Raw genomic sequence first — 16,913 nt, forward strand, 5'->3', positions numbered from 1 at the left:
GGCAAGAAGTGAACGGGGTCTTCAGGGATTTTTACAAGGAGTTGTATCGGTCTGAGCCGCCGACGAGGAGAGGGGGAATGGAGGACTTCCTAAACAAATTGAGGTTCCCAAGGGTCCAGGAGGGGCTGGTAGAAGGGCTGGGGGCGCCAATAGGGCTAGAGGAGCTAGTCAAGGGAATAGGTCAGATGCAAGCGGGGAAGGCGCCGGGGCCAGATGGGTTCCCGGTGGAATTCTATAAGAAAAATGTGGACTTGGTGGGACCGGTACTGGTACGAGCCTTTAATGAGGCGCGAGAGGGGGGGGTTCTGCCCCCGACAATGTCGCAGGCTCTGATCTCCCTGATATTGAAGCGGGATAAAGACCCCGTGCAGTGCGGGTCCTACAGGCCTATCTCGCTTCTGAACGTGGATGCCAAGTTGCTGGCAAAGATCCTGGCAGCTAGAATAGAGGATTGTGTGCCAGGGGTAATCCATGAGGACCAGACGGGGTTCGTGAAGGGGCGGCAGCTCAACACGAACGTGCGGAGATTGCTGAATGTAATTATGATGCCGGCAGTGGAGGGGGAGGCTGAGATAGTGGTAGCGCTGGACGCGGAGAAGGCATTCGATAGGGTGGAGTGGGAGTACCTGTGGGAGACGTTGGAACGGTTTGGGTTTGGGGAAGGGTTTATTAAGTGGGTGAAGTTGCTCTACTCGGCCCCGACGGCGAGTGTAGTGACAAACGGGAGGAGGTCGGAGTATTTCGGGCTCCACCGAGGGACCAGGCAGGGATGTCCCCTATCCCCCCTACTTTTCGCACTGGCGATTGAACCGTTGGCGATGGCACTGAGGGGTTCAGGGGGGTGGAGAGGACTGACTAGGGGAGGGGAGGAACATCGAGTATCGCTGTATGCGGATGATCTACTGCTGTACGTGGCAGACCCAGAAGGGGGAATGCCGGAGATAATGGAACTATTAGCAGAGTTTGGGGACTTCTCGGGGTACAAACTAAATTTGGGCAAAAGCGAGGTTTTTGTGATACACCCGGGGGACCAGGGAGAGGGTATTGGGAGACTCCCCTTCAAGCGAGCAGGAAAGAGCTTTAGGTACTTAGGGGTGCAGGTGGCAAGGAACTGGGGGACCCTCCACAAGTTGAACTTTTCCAGGCTGGTGGAACAGATGGAGGAGGAATTTAAGAGGTGGGACATGGTACCGTTGTCGCTGGCGGGGAGGGTGCAGTCAATCAAAATGACGGTCCTCCCAAGGTTCTTGTTTTTATTTCAGTGCTTGCCCATCTTCCTCCCTAGGGCCTTCTTCAAAAAGGTGACGAGTAGCATCATGAGCTACGTGTGGGCGCATGGCACCCCAAGGGTGAGGAGGGTCTTTTTGGAGCGGAGTAGGGACAGTGGAGGGCTGGCACTGCCCAATCTCTCGGGGTACTACTGGGCGGCAAATGTGTCAATGGTGCGCAAGTGGATGATGGAAGGGGAGGGGGCAGCTTGGAAACGATTGGAGAGGGCGTCCTGTGGCAACACAAGCCTGGGGGCCCTAGTAACGGCACCATGGCCGCTCCCCCCCACGAGGTACACCACGAGCCCGGTGGTGGCGGCCACCCTCAAGATATGGGGGCAGTGGAGGCGACATAGGGGGGAAATGGGAGGTCTGTTGGCGGCGCCAATAAGAGGGAACCATAGATTCATCCCGGGGAACATCGACGGGGGATTTCAGAGCTGGTACAGGGTGGGCATACGGCAGCTGAAGGACCTGTTTATAGAGGGGAGGTTTGCGAGCCTGGGAGGGCTGGAGGAGAAGTTTGAGCTCCCCCCGGGAAACATGTTCAGATATCTACAAGTGAAGGCATTTGCTAGGCGGCAGGTGGAGGGGTTTCCCCTGCTCCCCAGTAAGGGGGCGAGTGATAGGGTGCTCTCGGGGGTCTGGGTCGGAGGGGGGAAGATATCAGACATCTACAAGATAATGCAGGAGGCGGAAGCAGCATCAGGGGAGGAACTGAAAGCCAAGTGGGAAGGGGAGCTGGGAGAGCAGATAGAAGACGGGACGTGGGCGGATGCACTGGAGAAGGTCAACTCTTCCTCCTCGTGTGCGAGACTGAGCCTCATTCAATTTAAGGTGCTGCATAGAGCTCACATGACGGGGACAAGGATGAGCCGGTTCTTTGGGGGTGAGGACAGGTGTGTCAGATGTCTGGGAAGCCCAGCGAACCATGTGCATATGTTCTGGGCATGTCCGGTGCTGGAAGGGTTCTGGAAGGGGGTGGCAAGGACGGTGTCGAAGGTGGTGGGGTCCAGGGTCAAACCAGGATGGGGGCTTGCGATCTTTGGGGTCGGGGTAGAACCGGGGGTACAGGAGGCTAGGGAGGCCGGAATACTGGCCTTTGCGTCCCTAGTGGCTCGACGAAGGATATTAATTCAATGGAAGGACGCGAGGCCTCCAAGCGTTGAAACTTGGATTAATGATATGGCTAGCTATATTCAGCTAGAAAGGATCAAATTTGCCCTGAGAGGGTCGGTACAGGGATTCGCCAGGCGGTGGCAACCTTTCCTTGACTTTTTAGATCAGAGATAGACGTTCGGGGTCGTGGCAGCAGCAACCCGGGGGGGGGGGGGGGGGGGGGGGGGGGCAGCAAGGGCCGTGGGGGGACATGCACGACTGTAACGCGGGCAAGTCTGCTCGCTGCTCATGTCTGAAACTGTAGGCTGCCTTGTTTGTTAAGGTTGCCTGGGGGGGGGGGGGGGGGGGGGGGGGGGGGGGGGGGAGAGAGGACTGGTGCGCGCGAGAGGGCGGGCGAGGGAGGGACATTTGCCTAGAGGGATTGTGTTGTAAATAATTTAAAAATTAGTAGGGGTAAATGTTTGTATGGAAAAACTCTTTCAATAAAAATTATTTTAAAAAAAAAAGAAACTACAACCAATGATTCTCTATATTTATAAATTCAATCTTAACAAAAACTATAAAATGCAAAACCACTTCCAAACTTAAATAGTACAATAGTATTTAATTTACTAAATGTCTTGGTTCTTCTATTGCCTCGGTTAGTGCATGTTTAATAGTTGTCACAAGGCTGGTCTAAATTGCTAAATTTGTGTCAGTGAAATTAAAATAAATGTCATTAAATTAGCAGCTTGCAGAGGAGGTTAAGTGGGTTGTTTTTGCAGATGTAAGCCAAGGCCTAGCATACCATCATGATCAAAAAGAGCAAGAGTGGACAAGGTATATTAAAGTTTTCACAACATCAAACGCAAACTTCTAAAAGAATGCACAAGGAACAGGGAGGGAAGGAAGTTGAGTTAGTTGGGAGGAGTCCATCCTGAATTTCCACTTTGAACCCATCTTGTCCAGTGGCTGCCTGCTACATACCCCTTTCCTCCATCCTCCCATGACAGTCTTCTAATTCTCCTCCTGTTCCCTCCCTACTACCTTTTCTTTACCCTCTCTTCCCTTCCTGTCCATCTCAGCAGCCACGTCCACCACCCATTGCCATACATTGGTTCCATTAACCCAATCTCTTAGCTCACTTGGTCCGAAAACTTCAAATTGATCTTGAATACTTATAGAACATAGAACATAGAACAGTACAGCACAGAACAGGCCCTTCGGCCCTCAATGTTGTGCCGTTGTGTTCAATATCACAGGAGTCCAATTACTAATACATTAAAATCTTACAATGAAACACATTGATATTTTCCATCAAAATTTCCCATCTCCACGTTTGTAATGGAAACTAGAGGCAGGAAGGTACAATTATAGTGACAAATTTACATGGAAAGTTATCCAGTAAAAATGTGGAGATGAAAAGTTTTATGAATGTGAACTGTAACATTAAGGAAAGAAAATATATGACAACCAAATTAGATGGGGTAGGAGGCCACTGGGCCTCTTGAACGTGCTCCACCATTCCGTAAGATCATGGCTGATGTGATTGTAATTTCAACCCACATTACTGTCTACCCCTGATAACCATTCACCCCATTTGTTAATCAAAAATCTATTTAGCTCTGCCTTAAAAATATTCCAAGACTTTGCTTTCACTGTCTTTTGAGGAAGAGTTCCATAGATTCATGACTTTCAGAAACAATTTCCTTGAATGAGCAACCCATCTGTAAACAGTGGCCCCTAGTTCTAGATTCTCCGAAAGGAAACATCCTCTCAACATCCACCTTGTCAATATCACTCAGGATCTTAATAGCTTAAATTAAAATCGCCATACTCTTCTAAATACTAGTGGATGCAAACCTAACCTCTCCCAATCTTTCCTCCTAAAGATAGTAATCCCATTCCTGGTATTAGTCTGGTGTATCTGAATTGCACATTTTCTTCTTTCCTTAAATAAAGAGGTCAATATTGTACACAATACTCCAGATGTGGTCGCACCAATGCCCTGTACAATTGAAGGACAGCCTCCCTACTTTTGTAACCAATTTCCCTCACAATAAACAATAATATTCGATTAGCTTTCCCAATTATTTACTGTACCTGTTTGCTAGCCTTTTGAGATTCATGCATTAGGACACCCAGATTACTCTGAATCTCAGGGCTTTGCAATCTCTTGCCATTTAGACAATAAGCTTCTTTACTCTTGCTGCCAAAATGGACAATTTCACATTGCCCATATTACACTCCATATACCAGAGTTTTGCCCACCCACTTAAGCTACCTATGTCCCTTTGTAGCCTCCTTACGTCTTCTTCAGAATTTACTTTCCTACCTAACTTTGTGTTGTCAGCAAATTTAGCAACCACACTTTCAGTCCCTTCATCCAAGTCATTTATATGAATTGTAAAAATATTGAGGCCCCAGCACTGATCTGTGAACCACTATTCATCACATCAACCATCTAAAAAAGAAAAAAGACCATCTATGCCAGCTGTTTCCTTTAGCTGGTCAATCTTGAATCCATGCAAATATTACCCCCACACCATGAGCTTTTATTTTACGCAATTACCTTTGATATGGCACCATACCAAATGCCTTCTGGAAATCTAATTACAGTACATCCGCCAATCCCATATCCATAGCACAGGTTACTCCGTCAAAGAACTCAATAAATTGAAACATGATTTCTCTTCACAAAACCATGTGCCTTATTGCCTTGAATTTTTGTACGTCCCCTGCTATAACATCTCTAATAAGGCTTCGAGCATTTTCCTATAACAGTTATTAGGCTAACTTGCCTATACCTTCCTGTTTTCTATCTCCCTCCCTATATGAATAAAGGAGTTACATTTGCTATCTTCCAATCTACCGGAGCATTCCCCTTAACTAGGGAATTTTGGAAAATTAAAAGAAATGCATCAATTATCTCATTAGCCACTTCTTTCAAGATTATAGGGTGAAGTCTATCCAGACCAGGGGATTTGTCAGCCCGCAGACCCAACAGTTTGCTCAATACCACTTCCCTGTTGATTGTTTTCCTGAATTCCTCCCACCCTTCCATTACAGTTACTTCTCGGATGTTATTGGTGCCCTCTGGAGTGAAGACAGATGCAAAATACTTGCTTAATTCATCTGCCATGTACCTACTATCCATTACCAATTCCCTAGATGCACTTTCTATAGGACCAATGCTCACTTTATTAACTCTTCTTATTTAAATATCTATAGAAACACTTGCTGTCAGTCTTCTAGTTTTCTCTCAGTACTCTAGCTTTTCCGTCCATATCAATCTTTGCCATTCTTTATATTCTTTCCAATCTTCTGACCTGCCACTTTGCACAAATATATGCTTTTTCTTTAACACTGACTTTAACTTTTTTAGTTAACTACAGGTGATGGGCACATCCCTTGGAATTTTTCTTTCTCATTGGAATGTTCCTATTCTGTCTGTTCGGAAATACCTCTTCAAATGTCAGCTGCTGAACCTCTGTTGGTCTGTCCCTTAAGCATATTTGCCCACATCGACTGATTATGGGGGGAGATTTCAATATGGTCCTGGATCCAAGGCTAGACCAGTCGAGTTCTGGGTCTGGGAAAGTATCAGCTATGGCGAAGGAGCTCCAGGGGTTCATGGAGAGGTTGGGGGCGCGGGGGGTGTCAATCCGTGGAGATTTGGGAGACCGAGGAGTAAGGAGTTTTTCGTTCTACTCCCATGTGCATTCGGTGTATTCTCAGATAGACTTTTTTGTTATGGATAAGATGCTGCTGGCTGAGGTGATAGCTGCTGAATATTCAGCAATAATGGTGTCAGACCACGCCCCGCACTGGGTGGACTTGCAAGTCAGCAAAGGAAAGGCCCAGCACCCGCAATGGAGGTTGGATGTGGGGCTGTTAGTTGAGGAGGACGCATGTGAGCGGGTGAGGGAGGCCATTCGGGGATACATAAGGATCAATGATACGGGTGAGGTTTCGGCAGGGCTCGTATGGGAGGCACTGAAGGAGGTTATTACGGGGAAATTTATCTCAATTCAGGCACATAAGGAAAAGGTTGAGGGGACTGAGTTGGACAGATTGGTAGGTGAAATTTTACAGGTGGACAGGAGGTACCCGGAGTCTCCGGAATTACGGGCTTTTGAAGGAGCGTCAGAGACTGCAGCTGGAATTTGGGCTCCTGTCCACAGGTAAGGCGGAGGGACAGCTGAGGAGGGTAAAGGGGGTGGGGTATGAATATGGGGGAATAGCCAGCAGGATGCTGGCGCACCAGCTGAGGAAACAGGAGGCGGCGAGAGAGATTGGGAAAGTGAGGGATACAGGGGTAAGGTTCTGGATCTGGCGGGGGTGAATGATGTGTTTTGGGAGTTTTATAGTAAATTGTATAAATCTGAACCCCCAGCCGGGGAGGAAGGTATGAAGCAATTTCTGAGGGCACTGGAATTCCCGAGGATAGATGAGGAATTGGTGCAGGATTTGGGAGCCCCAATTGGGGTTGGGGAAGTTATAGACGGGTTAGGGGTGATGCAATCGGGTAAAGCCCTCGGACCAAACGGATATCCGGTTGAGTTTTATAAAAGTTTACCAGGCTGTTGGGGCCGGTTCTGGTAAAGGCTTTTAATGAGTCAAAGGAGCTGGGAGTGCTCCCCACAATGTTATAGCAGACATCGTGAGGAGGGGTCGAGGTCGAGGATGCAGAAAAGGCCTTTGATCGGGTAGAGTGGAAGTATTTGTGGAATGTCCAGAGAAGGTTTAGGGTTTGGGCAGGGATTTGTGGATTGGGTCCGGTTGCTATATCAGGCACCTGCGGCGAATGCAAGGATAAACCGGGTTTGATCAGAATATTTTAGTCTGTGTCGGGGGACGAGACACGGGTGTCCACTCTCCCCACTACTGTTTCCCTGGCCATAGAGCCTTTGGCAATGGTGCTGAGAGCATCAAACATTTGGCGGGGGGGTAGTGGGAGAGGGGGTGGGTCTTGTTCTTTGCGGACAATTTGGTCCTTTATATAACAGACCCGTTGGGGGGGAATTGCAGGAATTATGGGAATACTGGAGGAATTTGGTCGGTTCTCAGGTTACAAACTGAATATGGGCAAGAGTGAGGTTGAGGGAGATGCCGTTCAAAGTGGTGGGAGTTTTAGGTACCTGGGGATTCAAATGGCAAGGGACTGGGATCAGCAAATGAAAGGGGACTTCCGTAAGTGGGACGCACTCCCTCTGTTATTGGCAGGGAGGGTACAGACAGTGAAAATGAGACATCCCGAGATTGCTGTTCATATTTCAGTGTCTTCCAATCTTCATCCCCACAGCATTTTTTAGGAAGATGAATGCGGCCTTCACGGGTTTTACATTGGTGGGGAAAGCCCCGAGAGTGTAGAAGGTCCTTATTGGGCGGGAGGGGCTTGGCCCTTCCGAACTTTATTAATTACTACTGGGTGGCTAATATAGCGATGGTTAGGAAATGGGGATGGGGTCGGGGTGGGAGCGAGTGCAGGCGGCATCTCGCAAGGGCACGAGTCTGAAGGCTTTGTTAACGGCACCTCTCCCGTTCTCGCCAGCTCGGTACTCCACAAGCCCAGTGGTAGTGGCAGGCCAGAGAGTGTGGGGGCAATGGAGGCAGCACATGAAACTGGGGGTGGCGTCGATGTGGTCACCGATCTGTGATAATCACCGGTTCGCATCGTGGGAGGCTGGACTGGGGCTTCAGGAGGTGGCAGCATGCAGGGATTGAGAGATTTGAGGATCTCTTTATTGAGGAGGGTTTCCCGAGCCTGGAGGAGCTAGAGGAGGAGTGGGAATGGGTTCCGGTACCTGCAAGTACGGGATTTTGTTCGGAGGCAGGTCCCGAATTTCCCATGCCTCCCACTAAGGGGGCTACAGGACAAGGTGATGTCAAAAACAGGAGTTGGGGAGGGTCGGGTCTCTGAAATACATAAGGAACTGATGGAGTGGGAAGCGGTTCCAATTGGGAAGGAAGAGCTGGGAGGGGAATTGGAAGTCCGGCTATGGGAGAAGGCCCTGAGGAGAGTCAATGCATCCTCGTCGTGTGCCATCAGCCTGATCCAGTTCAAGGTGGTCCACAGGGCTCATATGACTGTGGCCAGGATAAGTAGGTTTTTTGAGGTGGAGGACAGGTGTGAGCGAAGTCCTGTGACCCAAGTGCATATGTTTTGGACGTGTCCGAGGCTGAGGGGATTTTAGCAGGGATTTTCAGAAGTCATGTCAGAGGTCTTGGAAGGGGGGACACAGAGGCCGATGTTTTGGCCTTTGCCTCCCTGGTGGCCCGGAGGCGAATTTTGCTGCGATAGAGAGACTCGGCGCCTCCAAAGTCAGGGGTTTGGGTCAGTGACATGGCAGGGTTTCTTAGGCTAGAGAAAATTAAGTTCGCCTTCAGGGGTTCATTACAGGGGTTCGCTCGGAGATGGCAGCTGTTCATCGACTTCTTCAAGGAGAATTGACCATAAACAGGAGGGGGGGGCGAATAAGGGCAGGGACTCTAATGTATGAGTAGTTAGGGTTTGGGGCTGGGGTGAGTTGGGTATGTTATTGTGGGGTTTTTGCGTTGTTGGATCTCTCTGTTGTTTAAAAATGTTAAAATTATAAATGCCTCAATAAAATATTTTCTTAAATAAAATCCATATTTGCCAGTTCCCTTCGGCTACCTCCACTTCCATGCTTTCATGATTGACCTAATTCAAGTTAAAATACTAATCTTGAAAGCACTCTTCTGTCCCTCAAACTAAATGTAAAATTCAATCATATTGTGATCGATGATATCTGAGGGGGTGCCTTCACGGAGGTTATCAATTAATCCCATCTCATGGCACAATACCTGGTCTAGTGTAGCCTATCCTCTGGCTGGCTCCAGAAACTATGTGGAAAATAGCCTATGAATTCATCTCTGTTATCCCTTTCCCCCCAATCTACATGTAGATTAAAACCCCCCATGATTAATTCAGTACCTTTCTGACAAGCTCCCATTATTTCTTCTTTTATACTCTGTCCTACCATGTAGTTCCAATTGAGGGCCTATACACCACTCCCACAAGTGACTTCTTGCCTTTATAATTTCTCATCCCAGCCCAAACTGCTTCTACATCCTGGTCTCCTGAACTTCTGTCTCTAATATGCTACTGTAATACCATCATTAATTAACAGAGCCACCCCTCCACCTAAACTTCCTATCCTTCCGGAACGTCACATACACTTCAATATTCAGGTCCCAATCTACATCATCCTATAACCATGTCTCTGTAATAGCTAATTGATTGTACTCATTCATTTGTTCATGTTTTGTTTCGAATGCTACATGCATTCCGATACAGCCTTAAGTTTTTTCCTTTGATTATTTTTGTAGCATCTAGACTTATCTGATTTACTCTCAAAATATATGCTCTCTGTCCCTTCCTGTTAAAATGGGTGTTGAAATACACTTGTGCCCCCTGGCCCAGCAATTACCCTTTCCTGTCTGGCAACCTCAATTATTTGTTCATTATTTCTGGCGTGCAATGCACAAAAGATTGACAAGCAAGAGAGAGATGAATAAAATAGCGATTGAAAGTTGGATGTGATATTGAATTATCCTATTATTTTGGACAGCGACAAAGACAGACAATAATTAAATTTATTGGTGAAATTTAGAATGCCATCAATTTCAACTAGCGCCATTACAAACTATCAGCACATGGGCTGCACAAATGTGAAACAAAAGGTTATACACAGAAAAATCTCAAAACCTTAACATTGATTATCTATTCATAGCAAATTAGAACCAGCCTTGTGCTTAATTAAAGCTTTCACCTTCATTTACAGTACAGAATTTACATTACTTATTATCATTCTTCGATCCTTTATGTTTTGGTGTCTCCTTTGGTGGCGTCGGTTGAGGAAGTTCTTTGTACAGCCTTGTGCCATAGAAATACCAGTATCGTGCCCCGATGATGTCTTCTCCAAGGGGTTCTACTCTCAAGCTGTCTGCTTCAAGACCCTGAAATAAATCAATACTAGATGATACCAAAACTGGAGAACAAAACTCTGCTTTGTGATACTGTACGCCAATGGGTTTTGTTCTGTTTCTATAATCATCAACTAGAAATGTTATAGGGCAGCACAGTGATGCAGTGGTTAGCACTGCTGCCTCACAGCGCTGAGGAATCAGGTTCAATCCTGGCCCCGGGTCACTGTCCAAGTGGAATTTGCACATTCTCCCCGTGGTTGCATGGGTCTCAACCCTACAACCCAAAAAAAAAGATGCGCAGGGTAGGTGAATTGGCCACGCTAAATTTCCCCTTGGAAAAAAGAATTGGGTACTCTAAATTTAAAAACGAGAAATGTTATTTTAAAAACTGTGCAAATCATCTAGGAAAATAAGTGAAATGCAGAAATATCGTAGATCTCAAATGGTTCATTGGAAACTAACAAGGCACTTTCTGCAGCTTTTGAAAAATAGGTATAAAACTGGCTGAACAGATTTGGATCTAAGCAGAATTGGTTAACTATCCAACTTCTGCTTCCAATCTCATAAAAAACGGAAACGAAAATGCAAAACCTTTTAATTAGAATAGGAGATGTGACTAAGAGATGTTCAGAAATATGGGGTGGCAGCAGTGTGACCAGGAAAACAATTTTCATTGGTCAGCAAGACAATGAGATAAATTTAAGACAATAGTTAAAAATTAAGGTAAACGTGAGAACTATTGGAATTGCACATTCTATCAGAAGGTGTGGTGGAAACAGAATCCATACCTTTTAAAAGTCAAGTAGATAAAATATTTGAAAGAGAAAACCTTTCCCCATCCGTTTTATACAGCCTACCCATGCACATCCTGCTCCTAGCTGGAAACATATACTTCTCAGAGGCCGAGTCAGATGTTCTTTCCACTTCACTAAAGATCAGGCAAAAATCTAATTAAATCAATTAAGAATTTTACTCCAGGTTAAGATTTTGATGTAATATGTTTCGACTGGGATTCACGTGCAGTAGGAAAATATATTTTGTTGCAATTATATACGGCCTTGGTGAAGCCAAACTTGGAATATTGTGTGCAGTTTTGATTTCCTTATATAAGGAAGGAGGGAGGCTCGAGAGGGAGTGCAGTGAAGGTGTACCAGGCTGATTCAGGAGACGGTGGGACTGACTTATCAGGAGAGATTTAATCGATTAGGATTGTTTTCGCTGGAGTTCAAAAGAATGAGGGAGTATCTCATAAAAAACTTTAAAATTCTAACAGGACTACAGGGTAGATGCAGGAAGGATATTCCCGATGGTGGGTGTGCCCAGACCAAGGGTCACAGTCTGAGGATACGGGGTAGACCATTTAGGACAGAGATGAGGAGAAATTTCTTCACCCATAGTGGTCAGCCTGTGGAATTCATTACCACAAGACATAGTTGAGGCCAAAACATTGTATGTTTTCAAGAAGCAGTTAGATATAGCACTGAAAGCAAAGTGGATCAAAGGATATGGGGGAATGCAGGGTTAAGCTACTGAGTTGGATGATCAACCAAGATCATAATGAATGGCGGAGCAGACTCGAAGGGCCGAATGGCCTCCTGCTGCTCTTGTTTTCTATGTTTCTATATCTTGCATACAATCTTGTCAAAATGCCTGCAACGGTTCTCTTAAAACAGTAGCTAACCGGCTTAACATTTCTTAATCAATTTAAAAAATAAAAATAATAAAAATTAGAGTACCCAATTATTTTTTTCAATTAAGGGGTAATTTAGCGTGGCCAATCACCTAACTTGCACATCTTTGGGTTGTGGGGGTGAAACCCACGCAGACATGGGGAGAATGTGCAAACTTCACACGGACAGTGACCCAGTTCTTAATCAATTTTAATGGTATTTAGATTTTAAACACATGACATGGTCCAAGATACTCGCTGTGCTCTGTAACCAAAACACAATTTTCAAAGTGTATACATTAAAAAAAGCAATATCATGTTGCAAATATCTTTGCTTAACAGACATCTTCAATAATTTGAATTGAATAATGGTAGGGATTTAGTGTCCATTGTACTATCTATACACAGACGAATGTAAAATGCTGCACATTGAAAAATGGAAGGGGAAAACAATAAAAGGAATTGTACTAAGTGAGACTTTGATTGGGACAATGGAGCACAAAAAAATCTAATAACTTTTGATGTCAAGGCAATATGGAGAAGTAAAACAAATAGAATGTTGATCCACACAGCCACAGCAATGCTTTCTAGGTTCCACTGAAACTTTCTGGTTCACTAATCAGACATCACTTGGGAACATGCCTGCAGTTCTGGTTACCACATTTCCAAAAGGCCATACGCACACAGTGGTACGGGTGTGGGAAGAACAGAATGATCACAAATAATATGAGTGGTGCCAGGAGAATTGCACGTTACACCCCGATTTAAAAAAAAATATTTTGATAAACCCAGTAACTACAGGTCAGTCAGTTATGTCGCTGGTGGGGAAACTAAGACAATAATCCAAAGTAAAATTAACAGCATTTGGAAACGTATAGACTAATGAATGAAAGTCAGCACAAATGTGTTTATGGCGTTTGAAAAGATATGAATAGGTTTGTAAGCAAATTTAAAGTCCGGGGGATTAGAGAAAGTGGCTACATGCATACAAATTGACTAAGCAATAGAAAATAGTAGTGAATAGTTGTTTTTCAAACTGAATGGAAGTATATAGTTGTGTTCCCAAAGAGATGGTATTGGGGCTACTGCCCTCTTTTGATATATATTAATAACCTTGACTTGACATACAGGGTATAATTTCAAAGTTTGCAGATTACATGAAACTCAAATGTCAACATAAATATACAGAATAGTAACAGAGCTCAGCAGAATATAGACTTTTCTCAGGCTTTTGTATTAAGAGCAGAGTATTAAAAATAAAAGTCTGCAATTATAACTTCAACATAAGGAAATTGTAGTGAATGCAGACTAAATCCAGAGTTATTATGATTAAATAATACAGCAAAGTACAAGATTTCATGCAACATTGTCTTACCTCATTTTAGAATTGGCCTGGACAGAAATTCAAATTTGCCCAAGATTAGCAACTATCAGAAACTGCATTGAACGAACAGTGAATTTGTAGTGCAAATGCACTCTTGGGATCCTATATGGCAGCACACGAAAACTTACATTTGTATATAATGCCAATATTTTAATTAAAATGCAACACTACATAGTTACAATGTTTGTATCACAATGTATGCACGGAGATTAAAAATAAATCAACAGAAACTAAAAATTCCTCACCTTTAGAAGGTCAAATACATCTGTAGCATCCAGGCGGTAATCACAGAGTTTGTGCAAAATTTCTACAATTACTCGGGAAGAAAGAGCCCTAAAGTGTATTCCCTGCAGTGGGTTTTCTTTCCCCTCTTCAAGTTCCCATCGATGTCGTATGATGTCTTCAAGGTACATGTGGAAATTCTCTATGCTGATGAAACAAAGAAGTACTCATAAGTAATCAACTCTTGTATTCACCTCAGGATATGAGTTAAGTGTTTTGTCTGTACTGGCTCCCATTCTTCAAGTTTCCAGTAACAATAGGACTGAATAACTGTAGTGCCAACGATTTTTGTAGCAATTTCAGTCAAATAATTGTCCAATTGTAATTACATTGCTTGCATTTCTACAGAGCGGTTTGATGTTATGGTGGAGACACAGAAGGTACATGCTCGGTACTAATAGTGAATGAAAAATATACCTGCGGCATCAGGTTACACTGAATTTGGGGGCCCAGGCTTCGAAAAGGCATTGATGCACTGGAGAAGATCATGTGTGTGCTAATTGTACAGATGTTTAAGTTTTTCATCCAGAACCGTAACACAACTAAACAACAGAATCAAAACCATGGTGTTTTGTTAAACGTTGAACTCAACACCTGCACAGGAAGTGCTCAGAGGAATCAGTTCACTCATCTTGTTATTTCAACCACATCACATGACAAAGCACAACAGCTTCTCTCAGTGAGGCCAGCAGAGGACCTGACAGTGGCAAGATATATTGCAATTCTATGATAATCCTTAAAAACAACAAATTTAAAGGCAATTCTCCTTTATTAATCTTGTGGGAACCTTTGTTTTATTTGTCATGTTTTTTAAAATTAATTTCGAGTACCCAATTAATTTTTTCCCAATTCAGGGGCAATTTAGCGTGGCCAATCCATCTACCCTGCACATCTTTTGGGTTGTGGGGGTGAAACCCACGCAAACACGGGGAGAATGTGCAAACTCCACACGGACAGTGACCCAGAATCAAACCTGGGACCTCGGCGCCGTGAGACTGCAGTGCTAACCACTGCGCCGCCTTGCTGCCTATTTATTTCTCATGTTAATCACTTCTGTAGAGATCATGACCAACCTCAAAAACCAGTGGCTGGGGCACATAAAACAGCTGAAATCTGACTGCATGAAGCATATTAGTTTAATATATGTTTGTATTACATAGCTACAACAATAGGATCATCAAGATAAATATACTGTAACAGCTTACACTGGATTAGGCTGAGCTCATTGACCTGCATGTGTTGCCAGACCGGGAGCCAATCTATTTTTAAAATCCTCATCCTTATTTTTGAATTGCTTCACAGAGTCACCTCTCCCAACTCTGTAACTTCTTCCAGTCCAAAACCCCTCAGAGATCTCTGTACTCCTATTTGACTTCTTCTGGATTTTCACTGCCCCAGCATTGGCAGCAGTGCTTTCAGCTGTCTAGGTACCAAGTTCAGGAATTGCCTCACCCAGAAGCTCTGCATTGCTCTCCTCCTTTAAAACGCTCTTATTTGGTAAAACCTTTGGTTCTATCCTAATATCATGTATGGTTCAGAATCATATGTTTTATGATAACACTCCTGTGAAAGCCCTGTGACATTTTACATTACTTACGCAATCAAAATGCAAGTTGCTGTTGGATTCAAAATACTGGGGTCTGGCAGATGTAATCCTTCCCATTTAAGAACCAGCACAGTAGTTAGCACTGTTGCTTCACAGCATCAGGGACCCGGGTATGATTCCCAGTTTGGGTCACTGTCTCTGTGGAGTCTGTATAGTCTCCCAGTGTCTGTGTCGGTTTCCCCCGGGTGCTCCGGTTTCCTCCCACAAGTACCGAAAGACATGCCGTTAGGTAATTTGGACATTCTGAATTCTCCCTCAGTATACCCGAACAGGCGCCGGAGTGTGGCGACTAGAGGATTTTCACAGTAGCTTCACTGCAGTGCTAATGTAAGCCTACTTGTGACATTAATAAAGATAATTATTATTTAGAACCCAAACTGAAACACCATCAACTAAATAAGTACAAAAAGGAACAGTAGGCCATTTAGCATCATGTCTGTCCCCCAATAAAATCAAATCATGCTGATCTCAATCTAACTCCATATATCCTCCTTTGCCCCATTTCCTTTAATACCTTTGTTCACAAAAATATATCATCCAATTTAAAATTAATAATTGATCTAGCATCACTTACCATTTGTGGAAGATAATTGCACATTTACCTTTTATGTGTAGAAATGTTTCCTATTTTTGGTCCCAATTTTAGATCACGCTTGTCCAACCTTTTTGCTCATGGGGACATATTTGGATATTTTTCTCACTCAAGGGTTCAATGGGAAAATTTGGGCAAGATAGCATTTGGCACAATAAACTGAATATCAAAAGTGGAAATATATCACCCCCACAATCCAAAGATGTGCAGGGTAGGTGGATTGGCCAAGCTAAAATATCCCCTTAATTGGAATTATTTTTAATGTGCTGTCTAAAAGAAAAAGCCATGATGTGGAGATGTCAACGTTGGACTGGGGTGAGCACAGTTAGAAGTCTTACAACACCAGGTGAAAGTCCAACAGGTTTGTTTCAAATCACTAGCTTTCGGAGCACTGCCCCTTCACCAAAGGAGCAGTGCTCTGAAAACTAGTGATCTGAAACAAACCTGTTGGACTTAACCTGGTGTTGTAAAACTTCTTACTAAAAGAAAAAGTGGAGATATAAAGAAAGGAAATATTTTGTGAGCAAATGCAAAGCAATATCAGAACATTTATTCAAAAAGTTAAAAAGAACAATTGGTAAAAATGACCAGGTGAGAGAGAGTCAGTGTGTATGTGCCCGGCTCACTCAATCTCAGGATGCTCACTCGTTCATCCACTGAATGGGTACGTGCACATGTATTGGTATGAGTAAGCGAGAAAGCTGAGACTGGGAGCAAGGCACACAGTCTCATCCACGCATACACTCACTGCCACTGCTGTTTTAGACTATGCTCCAGACTCTCCAATCAGCTGAAGTAACTCCTCTCTATTCCCCTTAATAGTTTGAAAATCACCACTTAACTGTATAAAATTCAAGTTTGGGTAATCTCTCCACTTAACTCAACCCTTACTAGAATGATGCCAGGACTGCAAACATACATGGCACTCCCTCCAAAGCCAATATATCCTTCCTCAGGTGTGGTTCCCAGACGTCCCAATACTCTTGGCATGGCCTAATAAGGGCCTTGTATCCTTGAAGCCCCGCCTACCCCATTGTATCCTAGCCTTCTAGACATAAAGT

At 44.3% G+C, this 16,913-nt stretch overlaps 1 protein-coding gene across 6 annotated transcripts in view; it reads right to left on the reverse strand.

The window, feature by feature from the left end:
• LOC119971760 overlaps window positions 1-16,913 on the reverse strand; it is a 131,127-nt gene that overhangs the window by 71,199 nt on the left and 43,015 nt on the right. For 4 of the 6 annotated variants that reach the window (XM_038807823.1, XM_038807822.1, XM_038807824.1 and 1 more), the window contains exons 3-4: window positions 13,618-13,801; window positions 10,192-10,349 (exon numbers count right to left, since the gene is read on the reverse strand). In XM_038807823.1, coding sequence (XP_038663751.1) covers window positions 10,192-10,349; window positions 13,618-13,801 — 342 coding nt within the window. Of the gene's footprint in view, window positions 1-10,186; window positions 10,350-13,617; window positions 13,802-14,071; window positions 14,254-16,913 lie in introns of those variants that run through there. The other 2 variants (XM_038807825.1, XM_038807826.1) reach the window with 2 other exon arrangements.

Source organism: Scyliorhinus canicula, chromosome 9 (genome assembly GCF_902713615.1).
Source record: "Scyliorhinus canicula chromosome 9, sScyCan1.1, whole genome shotgun sequence".
Lineage (NCBI taxonomy): Eukaryota > Metazoa > Chordata > Chondrichthyes > Carcharhiniformes > Scyliorhinidae > Scyliorhinus > Scyliorhinus canicula.